The sequence below is a fragment of the Papaver somniferum genome, chromosome 2 (assembly GCF_003573695.1).
Source record: "Papaver somniferum cultivar HN1 chromosome 2, ASM357369v1, whole genome shotgun sequence".
In the NCBI taxonomy this organism is placed as follows: domain Eukaryota; kingdom Viridiplantae; phylum Streptophyta; class Magnoliopsida; order Ranunculales; family Papaveraceae; genus Papaver; species Papaver somniferum.
In genome coordinates this window covers 162,407,048-162,425,036 of record NC_039359.1, presented here as the reverse complement: position 1 = coordinate 162,425,036, position 17,989 = coordinate 162,407,048, and the positions used below count along the sequence as shown (strand labels likewise).

Below are 17,989 nucleotides of genomic sequence, written 5' to 3'. Positions count from 1 at the left end.
GCTTGAGTTGCTAAGTCTACTTGAGATGGTTGTTTTACGATGGACAATATGTTTTGGTGTATGAGTGGTGTTTGTTTCTTTTATGTTGGTTGGTTTTTCCGACTTACGCGACAAACGACTATCTCGATTACCTTTTATCGAGAGGACCACAATATGCGAACTTGTGAATCCAATATCTGGTAAGGGAGTTGGCGTAACGCTTTCTCCCATGCCGACAGATGTGAACATAGGATACAAAAAGCGCCAAGGATTAACTGAAAGGAAAAACCCAAAGGATATAACAATGGGCATTACCCTCTTTGCAACGCGTTATGCTGAAAAGCTAGGCGAATCGTCCTCTTGGATTATATATTGGCTTTCACTTTGAGATGGCCATAACTCGTGAACCCGAGTCGAGTAGTATGATAGATGATAGATTTATCATCCTATCGGGGAAAATGAACCCAGGGCACAAAAAACGCGAAGTATTAACCTGCCTGTGTGGCCTGTCCTTGCACAGCCTAACATCAGCCAAGATAAAAGTGAAGGTTGTATCTGGCAGGAGACGCAATGTAAAACTCAGCCATATTTCTATGAAATGCAACCAAAGATATAATGTCAGAGCGTTACCCTCCTGCGATGCGTTATGCTGAAAAAAGCAAGGAGAGCCGACCTTTTAGTCTATATTTTGGCTTCCATTTCTATCCTACACCAACTTGATTGATTCTAAAGGGTTTTGGATTTGATCGAAATTATGAACATGGATGGTAACAGTCTGATTGAAAATATACATTCTTTTAAACAAAATTTATTTCCGATTGAATATATATATTCGCCTAAAGTTTATCTCCAACCTCCAAGGTTTTATTTAACAAATTTTGTTTAAATTTAGGAATGAATGATGATGTGGATTTAAGACCCCAGATTATAAATATCTAGACTTTCTCATTTGCCCCCACTAAGCCATGTCATCCTTTTTTATGACCTTGACATTTGAATTGGAGATGAAACTTTGGTAGAAAAGGATTTAAATCTTAGGTATAATGTAAATTTAAGACCTTTGAGAATTATAAGGTTCTCATGATAATCAAGATTTACATATTGTAAAGAAGAAGAAGAAAAGTATTATTACGGGTTATGAAAAAGATACAAAGACAGACTCAGTTCAGACATATTTATTACAAAGTATTTGTTCTGTCTGAATCAAACAGATGACTCAGGCAGCTAACTCACACAATCTCAGCTAAGTCAAGTCAAATACTTTTGACTTTCCTATTAGCCCCTCTCACACTGATAATAAGAACAAGTATCATTTTGAAAAAGACAAAATTTAAGGGACCAGAAAAGAAACATGTTTAGAAGTTTCAGAAACATTCAGACAACAATTTATATCAAAAGAATCACCAACTGCTGAAACAAAAGAAGAAGTAGAAGTATTCTGATAACTGGAATCAACTGATGCAGAAATAGGAGATCCCAATAACTGCTGAAGAAGTGAAGTAAACACTGGAGCACATTATCCTTTGGTAAAAATGTCTGCTAACTGATTTTCTGAAGATATGTGTTGAACACTGAGAAACCCACTATGAATCAACTCTCTAACCACATGGTACTGAATCTTTATGTGCTTTTTCCATTTCCAAGCATAACATGATCCTTTTCCTTATAAGAAGAAGTATTGTGAAGCAAATTCCTATCTCCAGTCATGTGAGTAGAAGCACCACTATCAGAAATCCACATTGTGCTAGATGAAGAAGGATCATCATTGACTGCTGCATCATTGATATTTAGGCTTGTGAAAACATGTTGTGAAGTACCAGCAGAATTAACTGGAGATGAATGATCCATTGAACCATCAGAAGTAACAAAATTTGCTTGAGATTTATGTCCATTTGAAGTACCAGTCGGTGGATGATATCGAAAGAAACACCTTGTTGCAATATGTCCATTTTTCTTGCAAATTTGACAGAATATCTTCGAATAATCCATATAAGGCCTTCTGTCATTATTTGAGTTAGACCCATGTTGAAAATTTCCAGTTGAACTATTAGAAATAGAACCGTGTTGATATTGACTGTTTTTTTAACTTCCACTACCATTACTCCCATGATTCCTATTATTACCACCATTTCTTCTATTGTTATTATAAGCATTAGAACCATTCCTTGCATAAAAAGCTGCTGGATTTTGATCATCATATAAATTTGCACTTTGATATTGTCTCTCTGCTAAGAACTGTTCATGAGAAAGCAATTTTGCTTTAACCTCTCCAAAAGTATAAGGGGTCTCCCTGCTTTGTGATGATATAACAAAAATATCATATTCACTCCCAAACCATTCATAACAAGCATCATTAAATCAGTATCACTTACTTTCTCACCAATTGCAGCTAATGAATCTGTTATGCTTTTGGTCTTCTGAAGATATTGAACCATAGACATATTACCCTTCTTAATACTATGCAATTGATTTCTTAGCATACTTTTTCTAGCAAGAAACTGAGTTCTAAAACTCATGTGAAGAAAATCCCAAATTTCCTTTGTAGTAGATAACCCAAGAACATCACCACTAACAGTTGGGGTAAAGGTAGCTTTAAGACAAGTAAAGACAAATCTATCCAACCTCCTCCAAGAAACTCATTCTGGGTTTACAGTTTCAACACCATCAACTGTAACTTTTTAAGATGGTTCTACTATTTCACCACTAACATATTCATAACGATCACAAGAAAATAACACACCCTCAAATTGATCTTTCCAGAGAACAAAATTTGTATGATCCAATTTCATTGAAACAAAGTTTGTTATATTGGTAAAGGGAAGCCATTGTAGGATGAAGTGAATTGTTCTGTAAATTTTCCAGATCTGAATTTGTAGGACGACTGATATTACGATTGATATCGTTGTTGTTGTTGATACTTTGATGATTAACGTTGTTGATGTAAGTATTTGTTCGAGTTGTTACCATAAAAACTTCCAAGAACCCTAGAAATTGATTTTTTTGGAAAAATTCTTGAATACGATATTACCCAATTGAAGCTTTGAAAAATTGTTAATAAAAATTGTTGCAAGCTGTTGGAATGAACCCTAAAGACCGTTACCTATCTGATACCATGAGAATTATAAGGTTCTCATGATAATCAAGATTTACAGATTGTAAAGAAGAAGAAGAAAAGTATTATTACAGGTTATGAAAAAGATACAAAGACATACACTGTTCAGACATATTTATTACAAAGTATTTGTTCTGTCTGAATCAGACAGATGACTCAGACAGCTAACAAGCTAACTCACAATATCTCAGCTAAGTCAAGTTAAATACTTTTGATTTTCCTATTAACCTTGACTTCTTGCGTTGGAGATGCTCAAAGAATAAACTTCCATTAAATCTTTCTCTCTTCTTTTTTATTACCCCAATAATGAACGGATGAATTCGTCAATTTTGTTTATGATGAATTCTTGATTATTTCATAGTTTTACGGTGAAAGAGTTAATGCCAGTTATCCACCTTAACTTATTTAGTACTTATTAACAATACATGGGATATGTGGGAATGATCTTCAAGAAAGAACAAAGGTTTGATTAAGAAGATTTTAGAAGATTCGGGGACCGCTACATTTTGCTATACACGGTGGACTATTTGGAATGAGTCGGTATACAGGGCCAGCGCTGTCATATAAGCGGGGTAAGCCACGCTTGAGGCCACACCAAGAAGGAGGCCACATATCAGAAAATATAGCTTTTAGATTTCAAATGATAGAAAAAGGATATTATGTCAAATAGAAAAAGGATATTACATGGGGCACAATGGAAAAAAACAGACTTACTAGGGGCCACTAATAAAAAACAGATTTTTGAGGGACCGCAAGAAAATTGACATTTTGTCATTTAAAAACTTTGTGCTTAGCAAAGGGCCACTAGAAAAAATTGGCTTTAAGCCTCTAGAAACGCAGGACCAGGCCTGTCGCTATGGTAGGCTTTATGGCAACAAGAAAAAAACGCTTAATTAGATTTATCAGCTCATAGTTTCTGGTAAATCCCATTTTGTTTAGTTGGTCAAAAGAACAAAGCTTACTAGAGAGTTCTTTGAGTTCTATTGTCCCAACGGCAAGCCCCTCAAAAGAACATAGGCTTTGGTGATATGCAATTGCGAAGATATACACAATGTTGCTTTCATTGAAATTTGTACCAAAACAAAATTTTGTTGTGTACAAAATTGAATATATAGGAATTGCAATTACAAAGCTATGTATATCTACGCTGGCAGACGAAAGTTTAGCCGCCTTAGCCAAACAGAATGAAGTATCATGTGGATGACATCAAACTTTTTTGCTGGGCGATTTATAGTAAAATGTCGCTGAACTTGTCTAACCCTCTTCTGAAGTTTAAGGTACTTCTCATCCGATATCCCTAGTAATATAGATTTCAGTTCTGGTATCTTTTCCATTGGTATTTGTACCGAGAATTGGCTCCAATCAAGTACATCACTAAACGGGAGAACATAGTGGTCCGAAATAATCACAGGAACACAACTTGCATGGATCGCCTCAACAACTCTAGGACTTGCAACTTCGTATCCGCTGGGGCATAAACAGAATTTGGTTTTAGCCATTAACTCACCGTAATCCGTTCCCTTGGGAAGATATTCATGAACTTGTAATGCGTCATCTTTGTCTTTCCAATGCTCAATTAGCATCTTTCTTATAGGCCCATGAGCTCCACCGGCAAAAAAGCCAAGGATCGAGTGGTTTGAACCACTTCCACGAGACTGCGTTGATGTGACGAGAGTTCTAGTTACAAGGCTAATTTCCGGCAACGACACATCCCTTTTAGGCTGAAACGTCTCGGATGAATTAGCATTGCAAAGAACCCTGATAACATTCTTGAATAGGTTATCAGGCGTTTCACTTGTTACAGCAGCTGCCTGCAATTCCAGTTGAGAAGAGTCAATTCAGTATAGAATCTACAGTTTATGTAAACAATCAAAAGAAAGCTGAGCTGAGCTGCGGATGCTTACCCAATCATGACATGAAGCCATAAAATGATCACCCCCGGTGCTTCTATTCCAATACTGGTATTTTTTGGAGACGACACCAACGTAATCTGTAACTACATTAATATAAGGTACACGAGTACCAGAAGGAGGTTTGTATAGAGCGCTAACCATATTGGTTACACTGAAGGGAAGGAAGAATGCGTGAGCTTCATCCATGCTTTGTGCTGCGAATGAGTTTTTCTCACTGTCCATTTCGTCAATGAAGTGTCCTTCGATCGAGTATAGGTAACTATGTGGCCCGTTGTGTACTAAAGGTAGTTCCCCTTCTTTGTATGACCAAATTTTGAATGTTTTCTCCATCTCAATATAGCTCCTGTTTCATCATTACATAATTAAAAAATACTATATACTACTACTATTACAAAAAAAAAAAAAAAAAAAAAGTTTCATGTGAACAACAAATTGCGCAAAAACAAAATTGTTGACTAAATGATAAAGATCTTAACTGATGAAAGGCGTATGGATTTCTGTAAGTTGGCCCTCTAGGAATGAAATCTTGCACTTTGTTAGATGTGTAATTACGCGTTTGAGCTACCTCTCGGATCGCCGCCCTTGCTCTTGCAAGGTCATCTTCAATTCTTTCTGAACTAGTAAGTTTCTCCTGTCATATGTGCAATATCATTCATTAAACTAAAAATAAATAAAATGTAAACTAGTTTGAAAAAAACATCAAAACTTACTCTAATACGGGTATTAACAGAAGTGCTAGTGGAACTTGTAGAAAGAGTTCCATTATCTTGCGGATTTTGATTTAGAGTGAAAGAATTAGTAGAAGAAGTAATATTAGAAGAGACGAAGTCCTTGTTGATGATGAAGTTGTGATTGTTGTAAGGAGAAAGATAGAGAATAACAAGAAGAAGCAAAGATGTAAAGACAATCAATGGTGTTTTGTAATTCATTAAGCTGCTATCCGCCATGTTTGATCAAGTTATGAAACCTCCTATGTGAAACCTCTTAATTGAACTGTGGACTACATGTTAATAGACACGTACTTTGTTAAAGAACCGAACTCGACAGGGTAAACTATATGCAGACTAGGAAATGTAATGATGGCACGTCCTGAATTTTCAAGATTAGCAAACATCAAATATCAGCATTATTAATGCATAGCTAAGTAGCATATCATTCATACCGACGAATCAATAAAATATATAGAAAACGCATTGCAGCTGTCTAGTTAGGCGCAGGATCGGTTAAACTCAGATTTGCAACCCACTATTCTATTGGTGGTAATTAGTTGCCGATCATGATCATTAGGATCTGTGTACGCTGTATACTAATGCAGCGTAAAATGAGGATCTTATTAAATAAAGTCTCATCATAATTAATGAATCCATGTACTCGTTGTTTTTTTATTTCACCGTCCCAAATTTTGAGACATTTGGTACAGTGAGAACTGATGGGGAACTAAACAATGCCGTCCTTGATGGTCAACTGTCTCCCAATCAAAATAAGAAGAATTAAGAACCTACTGCTAGTAATTGATACGCCAAATGCACTTACTCCCATGTATTTCATTTGGGTTCTCCACCACGTTAGAAATTGACCAGGTTTTCGAAAGTCTTCTTCTTCTGGGACCGAAAATGAACGCTACGATACAAAGTGGCAACTGGCGAGTCTATGTTCTACGTTGATTCTAAGAAGATTGCTATTGAAGTTGGCGTTTGTGTTGTGTTTAGTGTCTATTATGCACATGTTAATATGTTACGTTCCGACTACTTGGCTGAGTAGAACCTCATACTCATAGGGACATTGGATTTTTCTTCATCCATACAAAAAGAAAGTAATAGTGATTGAGCAATGCAACGTTACCATGGAAGACCAGTTAGTCGACATACCAGCTCTTATCATGTTCATTTATTAAGCTCTAATACAATCACGAATGGAATATCCACAATATCTAAAAAAAATTGACATATCATTTTCGTTTCATGACATTTGATAGTTACACTATTATTTTTACTTAAAAACAAACCGAGTCTGAGAAAAATGAAAGCATCGCTTTTTTTAAAACAAATAAAATACGCACACCAAAAAAATCAGTGAAAATATCCGGAAAAAGAAAACGAGGGGAACTCGAAAAGCCAGCAAAAACTGTCCATCTTGTGCTATCATTTTTGTAGCTCTACCACAATGACTAAATTTGCATATACTATAAATTAACAATGATCTCTAGTATTTGAAAACAGCTCCATCTTCACTTGTTTGACCCGCAATTAAATTAGTTGATCACTCCCTATCAGAATAATTAATTTATTTTGTAATGATAAAGATATTCAAGGGAAACGACTAAATGATAGTAACGAAACTTAAAACAAAAAGAAATGTCATGAGTCATGTCGTCATGATTCAGGAAATGATATTTATTTTTGCAGAAGAGACACATAAATGTCATGAGTCAAGACCAGGCAATTTTACTTGTATGTGGTGCATAATGTACTTTGACAAAACGTTACTCTCAGTGTCTGCCGTATAGTAGTATGAATAAGGAATATCTTTGTCTTTCTAACCGTTTGTTTGGGACAAGTTGAGGCAGTCGACTCTCTAACATTTTCCAAAATTAGCCAATATCGATCGACATCTTTCATCTCTGAATGCGTAACCAAAATTTTGTAGCTTTACAATAATGTTCCTTGCGACTTTTCATTTTCATTCGCGGACGAATGTTGTTGAGTATTGCTACATATAATAATTGGGGTGTCCATGACTACATGTTAATCATGCCTTTAGTCTAATCCTAATTCGGGCTACTTGAACCTCACGTTAAACTCTTTTTATGATTACCGGCTTTGTACACGATCAACAACCATTTACATATAATAGTTAAACTCTTATTTACCTCAGATGATCCAGATCAACAACCATTTACACCAGCACCACAGATTTAGAAGTTAAAATAATTTTCTCTTCTCTCTCTTTCTCCTTCCTTTCTCAAAAGTAGAAAAAAAAAATCCTTTGAGCTGCCTTGCTCAGATTTGGTCCAAAAGAATCAGATCTGAGTAAGAATTCTTTTTTCTTTCAAAGTTTTTGGTAGTAGATAATGAATAGAGATGTTTTTACATTGTTTCTGGTGTCTTTGACATATTTTTTCACCGTTTTGGAGCGATTTTTCTTCGTCGTTGTGGGACGAGTTCTTCAAATTTTAATGGCTGGTTCGTGGCTTGCTTATCTCAATTCAAAAACATCGACGGTTCATCACTACATCGCTTTCAATCAGCATATGTGTTTGTGTGGATCGACAAATTCATGGGTAAATTACTCCTTTGTTTTAGTAGCATCTCTAATCAAAGAAGACTACAATCTGATTAAATGGTCGGAAATCATTTCCGGATATACCATCATCGCTCCTTTATACATAAGAAGAAATTGGATATCTTTGCAGTTTATTGCTCTTTCTCTTCGCGATCTACTTGTAATTGATGTCCTTATTTGTATTAGGGTCTTGATTATCTTTTATTTTGATGTTTTGTTATTTTTGTAAGCGAAAATGTAATCAATGTTTTCATCTGAATGAACTGAAATATATTGATTGTCCAAAAAGGAAAAAAGGAACACCTACACTACCGGTTCTACAACATTTCAAGTGAAGCCCAACAACAGCTTAGACCCGAGAGTAAGCTCAAGTTGCACTCTCCTTCTTTTTTTTCTCGGCAAAGATAGTTTATATATATATAAATAAATGGATATTAGTACATTAGCACACCCCACAATGATGGAAACCATTGGTACATTAGCACACCCGACAAAAATTGAAAATGTTCCTATAAGATTTTGAAATCCTAACCAATAATTGGAAGGCCCAATAAACACTAATCACAATACCAATTGAGAAAACCCACAGATAACCCAACGTCCAAAATCCCTGAAACAAACCCATTAATTATAAAAATCCTAATTAGAGTGTTTCCACAAAAGAATGGAAACCCTAGAGAACCCCAAGCATAAAGTCTGCAGTCACACTGCCGCCGCCTGAAGACACCACCTGATTCGATATCCAACACCTCTTTCACCATCATGATGCTCAAGGCCACCATCATAGACCTGATTCGACACCCTTTATCGATTACTACTAGTCGCTCATATCAGCAACGCGATAAAAAAACACCACATTTTTCACTATCCACCACCGCCATGTTGAACCACACGACTACCACCACGACACCCAAATGAATCACCCGATGTAAAGGAATTACCGTTGTCTACATGATTCAAACTCAAAAGTCATTACAAAGAAGCAGGAGAAGATATGGCCATGATTTTGTCGGAGAAAAACGGAAAAAGGTAGCGCTATTGATCTGAAACTTCCACGGGACATACTAGAAGTTGAAAGATGAAATAGCAAGCGACATAATATGGAAAAGACCCTCTGCAATAACTTTTGCATAAGCCTAGAAACTTGATTGTTCATTGCTCCTGGACAAAACACTATGCAAACTAAAAATTAGCTAACAATAATCCCTCAAAGCATACAGAAAATGGAAACTTGACCCCCTAAAATAGAATGAGAACAAAAGCAAGATATTTTTTTTCCAGAAACTGGGTTTTTTTGCTCAAGTTGCCATCTATTGACATGATAGAATCCAGGAAATGGCAAACAAGAGCGAAACATAATGGTTTTAAATGGGGTGATTCGAACACGTGTTATTTTCACAAGATTACTAGTTCCAGGAAAAAAAGAAATACTATCGTGAAGCTTTAAATTAATGGAGTTCATTGTTTTGATCAGGCATTCATCAAAGAAGATTTGAGAAATTATTTCATTAATCTTTTTTTTAACACTTTTTCTATGTCTTCCATGGATACTCTTCATTTTCCCATAATTTCTGAGTAGGATAAAGCTTGGCTAGAGAGAGATTTCACTGAAGAAGAAGTATGGAAGGTGGTGAAGCATTTAGGCGCTAACAAATTGATGAGTGCTAAAAAGTGCATATTTCTATATATTTTTCTTGGCATTTAACTCATCTTTTGTGCATTAATTCTACATTTTATCCCATATTCTGTGTTTTCATTGTTTTCAAGAATAAATATTTTTATTAATTAACTTTGCATTTTTAGGTTATAAATAAAGTTTGGATGGAATTACGGAGCGAAAAGAGCAGAAAAGTGGTGGAAGCCGAGAGGAATCACGCAAGGAAGCTGCGAAGAATGTTGTGCGCAAGACCAAAAAGCTAGAAATGGGCTTAACAAGGAAGAAATTGTTCTTAAAGAAGATATGGGCTTGGCATACCCAGGGCCCAAAACCCTTACCCAAATCCATTTCCATTATCCATACCCACTTCTCCTGTAGCCGTCAGATTGGATCCTCAACTGAATCCAACGGTCGCTTCATCGCCAATACATCAAATTTGCTACAACCGCTTCACACCACAGCACCTAACTCCATCTTGGACCGTCAGTTTTGATGTATCCATCATCCAACGGTCGCTCCACATCCATCCCCATTGCGCCTTTGGATTATTCCCTCATCTTTCCATCCAACGCCTTTCCCTCACAAAACATCAAATACTGATGCGTCCGCTAACACCCTAGATCGAATACCCTATTCCCAAAACAAACAGACCCTTTCCTCTTCCCCATCGGTTCTTTCTTCTTTCCCCAAATTCTCTTTTCCTCTGCAAACCAGCTCCTCCTTCCACCCGACCATGGCAGCCTGCAACTGCTGCTCCTCGAGCTTCACTACACCCCTCTCCGCCTCTACCAAAACCCGTACGCACCACAGTTTTCTCTTCCTAGCCTAGTAGTTTCCCCAAACCCACATCTCTCTGACCTAGGTGTGGAGTTGATGAAACAACTCGAGCTAGGGTTGCAGTACATCAATTGGAGCAGGAAGAGCATCAGAGGGACATCAAGAAGCATGGGTCGAAGCCAATTTACACATGGGTATGTCGAATTTGATTTTCCCCAAAAGTTAGGGTTTGCAAATTTTAGGGTTTTGTGAAATTAGGGATTTTGTTGTAAGCTATAAAAGGGAAACGATGTAGTATGTTTAGGGTATGCCTGGATTAGCCAGAGCACAACCCATTAGAGGCCTGGACTAGCCAGTGCTCTCTACTATCACTTCTCAATCTACTGTTAAATTTTGTTCAATTTCAATTCAAGTTCATAATTCAGTTAATTTCAATTTCAAATATTTATTATGTTAAACATGTTCTAAATCCACAACTAGGGTGAGAAGACCCTTAAGCCATGTTGGTTAGCCTTTAGGTTGATTCTTGTAGAACTCAAAATAGTCTAGGCTAGCTAAATTCCCAAAAGCCTCACTGACTTGTGATTAGTGGTGTTGTAAAAAGACCACTAATGCTAGGGGTTAGTGGTAGCTCTAAGGGATTAACCAGCCATATTAGTTAGAGACCTAGAAACCTAAATGACCTGTGATTGTTTATGCTTTAATCAGATAGGCAATGCTAGGGGTTAATCTAAGGATTTTAGGTTAGATAACTTGCCACACGAATTGCCCTGGCCAAGAGACTAGCTTGAACTAGACCCTCTTGTCCATTAGGGACAAGGATTTAACCTAGGTGAACTAGCTAGGTGAAAGGGAAATCTTAACCCTAGAATCACACCTTCATTCCCACTGCCACTGTTACCTTTACTTTCTGTCACTATTTCAGTTACACCAAAATAGCTCAGTTGTGTTTCAACACAACAGAAAAATCATTATCTGTCACTTTGTCACATAGAATCAGTTAGTAAAGACCATTAGAAGCATCAACTTACACCCACCTTGTCCCTGAGGATCGACATGTGCTTTCCCTGTGTTACATTGTGACACTGTGCACTTGCAGTTACAAATCTCCTGGTCCGGATGGTTTTACAGCTGAATTTTACAACAAGTGTTGGAGTACAATTAAAGTGGACTTCATGAATATGTTGAATGACTTCCGCAAATATGGTTCTCTGGATTGGAGACTGAATGTATCCTTTATCACTCTTATTCCTAAGAAAGAAGATACTTGTACTCCTGAAGACTTTAGGCCTCTAAGTCTTATTAGTAGTGCTTATAAGATTCTTTCAAAGGTTCTTGTTAAAAGAGACACTGATGCCAAGTCTTATTTCTGTATTACCAAGGAGCTTTCATTCATGATAAGAAAATTCTTGATGGGGTCTTAATTTATAATGAATGTGTGGATAGCAGATTGAAGCAGAAAAATCCAGGAATATATTCTCTGTAAGATTGATATGGACAAAGCCTTTGATAATGTCAACTGCCATTCTCTATTCTGTATTCTTCAGAAGCATGACTTTGGTAGCAAATGAATCTCATGGATCAAATGTTATGTGACTTCTTCTCATTTATCTGTTCTGATCAATGGGGGTTCAACTGAAAAGTTCAATCCAACAAAAGGGCTTAGACAAGGTGATCCTCTTTCACTGTATCTCTTTCTATTGGTTGTAGAAATTTTGTCTAAGCTAATGAATGAAGCAGTTCAGAAAGGTCAAATTTATGGATTCCAAGTTGCAGATGAAGGTACCGTCATTTTTCACTTGCAATTTGCATATGATACTCTCATCTTCATTGATGCTAATGTGGAGGAAGTTCAGAGATTATTCATTATTCTTTCTATGTTTGAAGTTCTAACTGGAATTAAGCTTAATTTGGAGAAAAGCACAATGGTGAGTGTAGGCGCAGATGATGTCATTGATCTTATGGATAAGGATTCAGGGTGTAAAACAGAATCTTTGCCTATCAAATATCTAGGATGCCAGTTGAGGCCTTCTTTAGAAACTGTTCAGTTTGGGATTCAGTTGTGGATAGAGTGAAACTAAAGCTTGCTTCTTGGAAGAAAAAGTTCTTAAACAAAGCAGGAAGGTTAGTTTTAATCAAGCATTGTTTATCTAGTTTGCCTATTGATGATATTTTGGGATACCCTATATATAATAACCGCAATCGCGTAGTGTCTAACTAATAGACAGATGCAAGTACGGGTCGAACCCACGGGGAGCGGTGGAAATACCGTAATCAATATCTCTAATTGACTAACCAACAAAGATGTTTTTGGATTTTTGAGCTTCTGGTTTTTAAAAGAATAAAACAAAGAGAATAAACTAAAATAATAAAATAAATTCAATGGAAAACTCGGTAACCAGAGTTTATAGTATCCACCACAACTTCTATTCAATTACTAAAATGAAATATAATCCATGAATTATTTATGGTCCGTTCTATTGACATCACCTATTATATGTATTAGTGTCGCAAATATCACTGGGACGTCCTAAGCATGGCACATCAAAAGACTAAACCCAAGCATGTATCATCAAATTTCAATAGCGAGAAAGTTATACGAAACTAATTATAAGTTCACAAATAACACCTGACTATTCTAAGCATACCCCATCAAGGGATTTAACCCAACATGAAATATAAAATAAGTAGACAAATATATTTGCAATCATAAAAGTTAAGCACATAGGTTACTGTATTGTACAGAACCTGTGAATCAACAACTAATTTCATCGTTGAATCAATAAATAAAATCATAGAATTAATATATTCAAATCATAATAGTATTTGTTATATAAATCAATTCAGTTAACCTAAAACTCCATGTAGTTTCAATAATAAACCCTAGTTACAAAATCGTACCAATACATGGCTTGCGCTGCAACTACAATTTCTGTTGCCCGAACATCTAATTCAAACACTTACATCTCCTGCTTCCCTGACATTCAAAACATCTCCATTGGACTCCCACCAACAACTGTCACTACCCATCTTCATTCGAACCAATACCATTGCCTCAACTCCAGTTTCTTAATTTCCCATTACTGCAGCCATCTTTATCATTATCGGAAAGAACCAACTCCCTGTTACCGAGCACAAATCCCATTATCACTACTCAAACCTCCATCAACACCATCTCAGTCATGTCCGACTCTCCATGCAGCAGCTGAAGCATATTAAGTTTATCAGTCCCTGATAACTTACACACATGTACAAGATGTTGTAAAACAATATTTAGTTTCCCTATTCTTATGTTGTACCAACTACTACTCCTCCTATTCTTTACTTCATTAGGTATAGTTTTTCTATTCTTCTGCATTACTTATTCTTTTGCTTTTCCGATAACCATTCTGATCTGTAGGATACTACATCTTTGTAATTCTCATATATATATATATATATAAATCTCAATGAAAAGCATCTCTACACAGTTGTGAGAGAAACCTAAGTCCATATTTCTTTATGGTATACAAGAGCTAGGTTAGATTTTTTTTCTGCAACCTCATCATCATGACTATTGAAGGAGATCAAACACACCCTTCAATCATCACTTATGATAAGGATACTGGTTTATTACCAACCATTCCTTACTATGTTCACCCAGCAGACAACCCAACCTCTGTCATCTTCACACCTCTTCTTACAAGTGATAACTACTGCACTTGGGAAGAGGCATGATCAAAGCCCTGAGTGCAAAAGGGAAGACAAGATACATTGATGGCACGGTGAAGAAACCAACTAATCCAGCTGATCTTCTTTATTGGACGTGATGATTTAGTTGGCAGTTGGATCTCCAACTCAGTAGATCCAGGAATCCGATCAAGCACCATGAATTTTCCGTCTGCTCGTGAACAATGGCTGGAGATTAAGTCACGTTTTTCATATCATAATGCATCTAAATTTTAGGCGATCAAGCAATCAATTGCAACTTTGAAGCAAGAGAACTTGAATGTTGTGATGTATTATACCCATCTCAAATCCCTTTGGGATCAATTGGATAATTGCAGGCAAATTGAACCCTGTATTTGCAGAGAAGGTAAAATTTTTGTGGATCATCATAACCAGGGTAGGTCAATGGAGTTTTTGCAAGGTTTGCATGCAAGGTTTCTTCCCCACGTAGTCAGATTCTTCTAGTGGATCATATGCCATCATCTGCAAAGATCTACAATCATGTAAAGCAGGAAGAGGAGCAACAAGATATCAACTCTTATTCTTTACCTTCTATTGAGTCTGCCACTTTGAATGTTTCTCATGGTGACTATAGACCTCCAAGGCCGTTTCCTCACACTGGAGCCAATGGTGCCAATTCGGGAAACAAACGTCCCAGAATATTTTGTGAACACTGAAATAAACATGGTCACTGAAAAAGCGGGGGTCTAACAACCACACCCAATATTTCACTTAACAATCTATATGGACAAACTCCAATATACTTTTAAGAGAATCAACTAGACAGTCAGACTCAATCTTAATGAAAGTATATCAAAGAGTTATATCTCACTTTCTCGATTCAATACTTACTTAAGCAAATAGAAATCTGCGAGTCTAATTGAATACAAGAGAAATCACTTGAACGGTACCAAAGACCAAGGATCAATCAATTTCAATCAACAACCAAAGGTTGTATTTCCCAATTGATCAATTCAACGTACAACCTGTGATATTTCAATTATATAACCAAATATAATGCGGAAAAGAAATAATACGTACACCAGAATTTTTGTTAACGAGGAAACCACAAATGCAGAAAAACCACGGGACCTAGTCTAGATTGAACACACATTGTATTAAGCCGCTACAGACACTAGCCTAACTTCGGTATGGACTGTAGTTGAACCTAAATCAATCTCACACTGATCCAAGGTATAGTTGCGCTCCTTACGTCTCTGATCCCAGCAAGATACTACGCATTTGATTCCCTTAGCTGATCTCACCCACAACTAAGAGTTGCTACGACCCAAAGTCGAAGATTTTAATAAACGAATATGTATCACACAGAAAAGTCTACGGTAATAGATAAATTTGTCTCCCACAGAAATACCTACAAGTTTTTGTTCAATCTTTTGATAAATCAAGGTGCACAGGAACCAATTGATAACCCGGACTTATATTCCCGAAGAACATCCTAGAATTATCAATCACCTCACAATAATATTAATCGACTAGCGAAAGAAGATATTTCGGAATCACAAACGATGAGACGAAGATGTTCGTGACTTCTTTTATATCTTGCCTATCGGAGAAATTAATCTCAAGCCAATCTTACAATTGTACTCAAACACGATAGAAACAGCAAGATCATATCACGCAACTACATAGAAAATAGTTGGGTCTGGCTTCACAATCCCAATGAAGTCTTCAAGTCGTTAACCTATAGGGTCTCGATAGAAACCTAAGGTTAAAGGAGAATCGACTCTAGCTAATACAACTAGTATCATACAAAAGGTGTGGGGATTAGGTTTCCCAGTTGCTAGAGTTCTCTTTTATATAGTCTTTCAAATCAGGGTTTGCAATCTAAGTTACCTTGGTAACAAAGCATCCAATATTCACTGTTAGATGAAAACCTGATTAGATTCAAGATAATATCTTTCAACCGTCAGATCGAACGTAGCTTGTTACACACAAATGAAATGCACGTTTATTTAGGTTTGTGTAACCGTACCCAAACATGTACATTTAGTTGGTTCAAAAGTAGTTAACCAAATGGTTAGCCATATGAGCACTTTCATATCAACCATATTCATCTTAACCATAACTAGTTCAAATGACTCAAGAGAACTAGTTAGAGAGTTGTTCAATTGCTTAGATCTCATAGAAGTATATAAGAAACAACTGAAGCAATAACGATTTGATTCACTCGAATCAATTCACGAACTTTATAGCCACGGTTTGCAAGTATGCATTCCTTAGTTTTTATAAGTTTAAGTTCACAAATAATCGTTTTTAGAAACTAACCCACTTAAGTACGCATACTGGTACGCAGACTTAAGTACCTGGAATAAGTTTATTTTTAGTTCACAAACTCCAGCAGGAATTCACGGGATGTGAACTTCCGACAGTACGCGTACTGGTACGCAAACTTCAGTTCCAGTTTTCCTGAGCAGCAAAGTACGCATACTTTGGTTCAAGGAATAAGGACTTACACACGTATGAGTTATCACACAATGTTTATATCCTTTCAATATTATATTCTAAACTCTAATTTCAATCATTGAAACATTCTTAGATGACGTTATATAGTTATTTTTCACAAGCTATTTTTCTTCAAAGCGATTTTGAAGTAATTATAACCAATATGGATTTCGTCACTAGTAAAGATGAACTTGGCCAAAGCGAAAGCTTACCAACACATATTTAGAGAAATAGATGGGCGAAATAAACTCGGCTCGAAATAGCAAATGTGTATAATCATAGTCTATATAGCAATACGACTTTTATCTCAAGATAGGAGATAGACTAGATAGACTTTTGAGTGATAGATAAGTTCAAGTCTCCACATACCTTTTAGTCGATGAAGTTCCACCAGTTCCTTGAGTAGTTCTTCGTATTTGTATGATGATCGCCATGGAGTCTAGAGCTCAACTACACTTTATATCCTAGTCCGATACTTAGCTACGAGTAGACTAGAAATCAAGACTTATAGTTTTGGTAACTAAACTTGACAACAAGCTTGAGATAGCAACGCTTGCGAGTTCGACCGAGCAGTGCTCTAACAATCTCCCCCTTTGTAATTTTAGTGACAAAACTATCAATACATATGGAATACAAATTAAATAAATAAAATTTTGTAGCTTCTCTTCCACATGCATGATCTCCTTGGTTCTTCAACATTACTCGAAATCTTCGTCACTTCCAAGTACTCCAATGATTCCAAAGGTTGTAAGTTTAGCATCATCGTTGTTAAAAATCCGTAGCTATAACAATGAGAAAACAAGAATTCTCAATCATTGTAACACAGTGTCATAGAATTATTATACAACATCAAAGTTCAATTGTATCACAACTTCGACAACGATACTATGGTGATATGTATCACTCCCCCTTAGTCAATACTCCATCTCACATGGAAACCACTCCCCTAATATAATGATCCGAAAACCATATAAATTTGTCGTGTGAACTACACATTAATTCTCCCCCTTTTTTTTCAATAAAATTGGCGAAGGTACGAAAACTAGTGGGATCCTAATGAATTTTGTTAGAGCATAGCTTGGTTGAACCCACCAAGCA

The 17,989-nt window shown here is 36.4% G+C and overlaps 2 protein-coding genes across 3 annotated transcripts; one reads left to right on the top strand and one right to left on the bottom strand.

Moving 5' to 3' along the window:
• Positions 1-4,136: 4,136 nt before the first annotated feature.
• On the bottom strand, positions 4,137-6,354 carry LOC113349606 (probable glycosyltransferase At5g20260). 2 transcript variants are annotated; one of them, XM_026593596.1, is made up of 4 exons: positions 6,167-6,354; positions 5,481-5,635; positions 4,996-5,347; positions 4,137-4,902 (listed from the first exon to the last, which is right to left on the bottom strand). In XM_026593596.1, exons 3-4 carry the CDS (start codon positions 5,332-5,334, stop codon positions 4,234-4,236), a joined length of 1,008 nt encoding a protein of 335 aa, XP_026449381.1. In that variant the 5' UTR covers positions 5,335-5,347; positions 5,481-5,635; positions 6,167-6,354; the 3' UTR covers positions 4,137-4,233. The 2 variants fall into 2 exon arrangements, with proteins under 2 accessions (XP_026449381.1, XP_026449380.1); XM_026593595.1 differs by lacking the exon at positions 6,167-6,354 and adding an exon at positions 5,715-6,159.
• A 4,655-nt stretch (positions 6,355-11,009) lies between these two features.
• LOC113352365 lies at positions 11,010-12,795 on the top strand. Its single transcript, XM_026596190.1, has 4 exons — positions 11,010-11,014; positions 11,820-12,051; positions 12,170-12,256; positions 12,364-12,795. The coding sequence occupies exons 1-4, from the start codon at positions 11,010-11,012 to the stop codon at positions 12,793-12,795; spliced, it is 756 nt and encodes a 251-aa protein (XP_026451975.1).
• Positions 12,796-17,989: the final 5,194 nt, after the last annotated feature.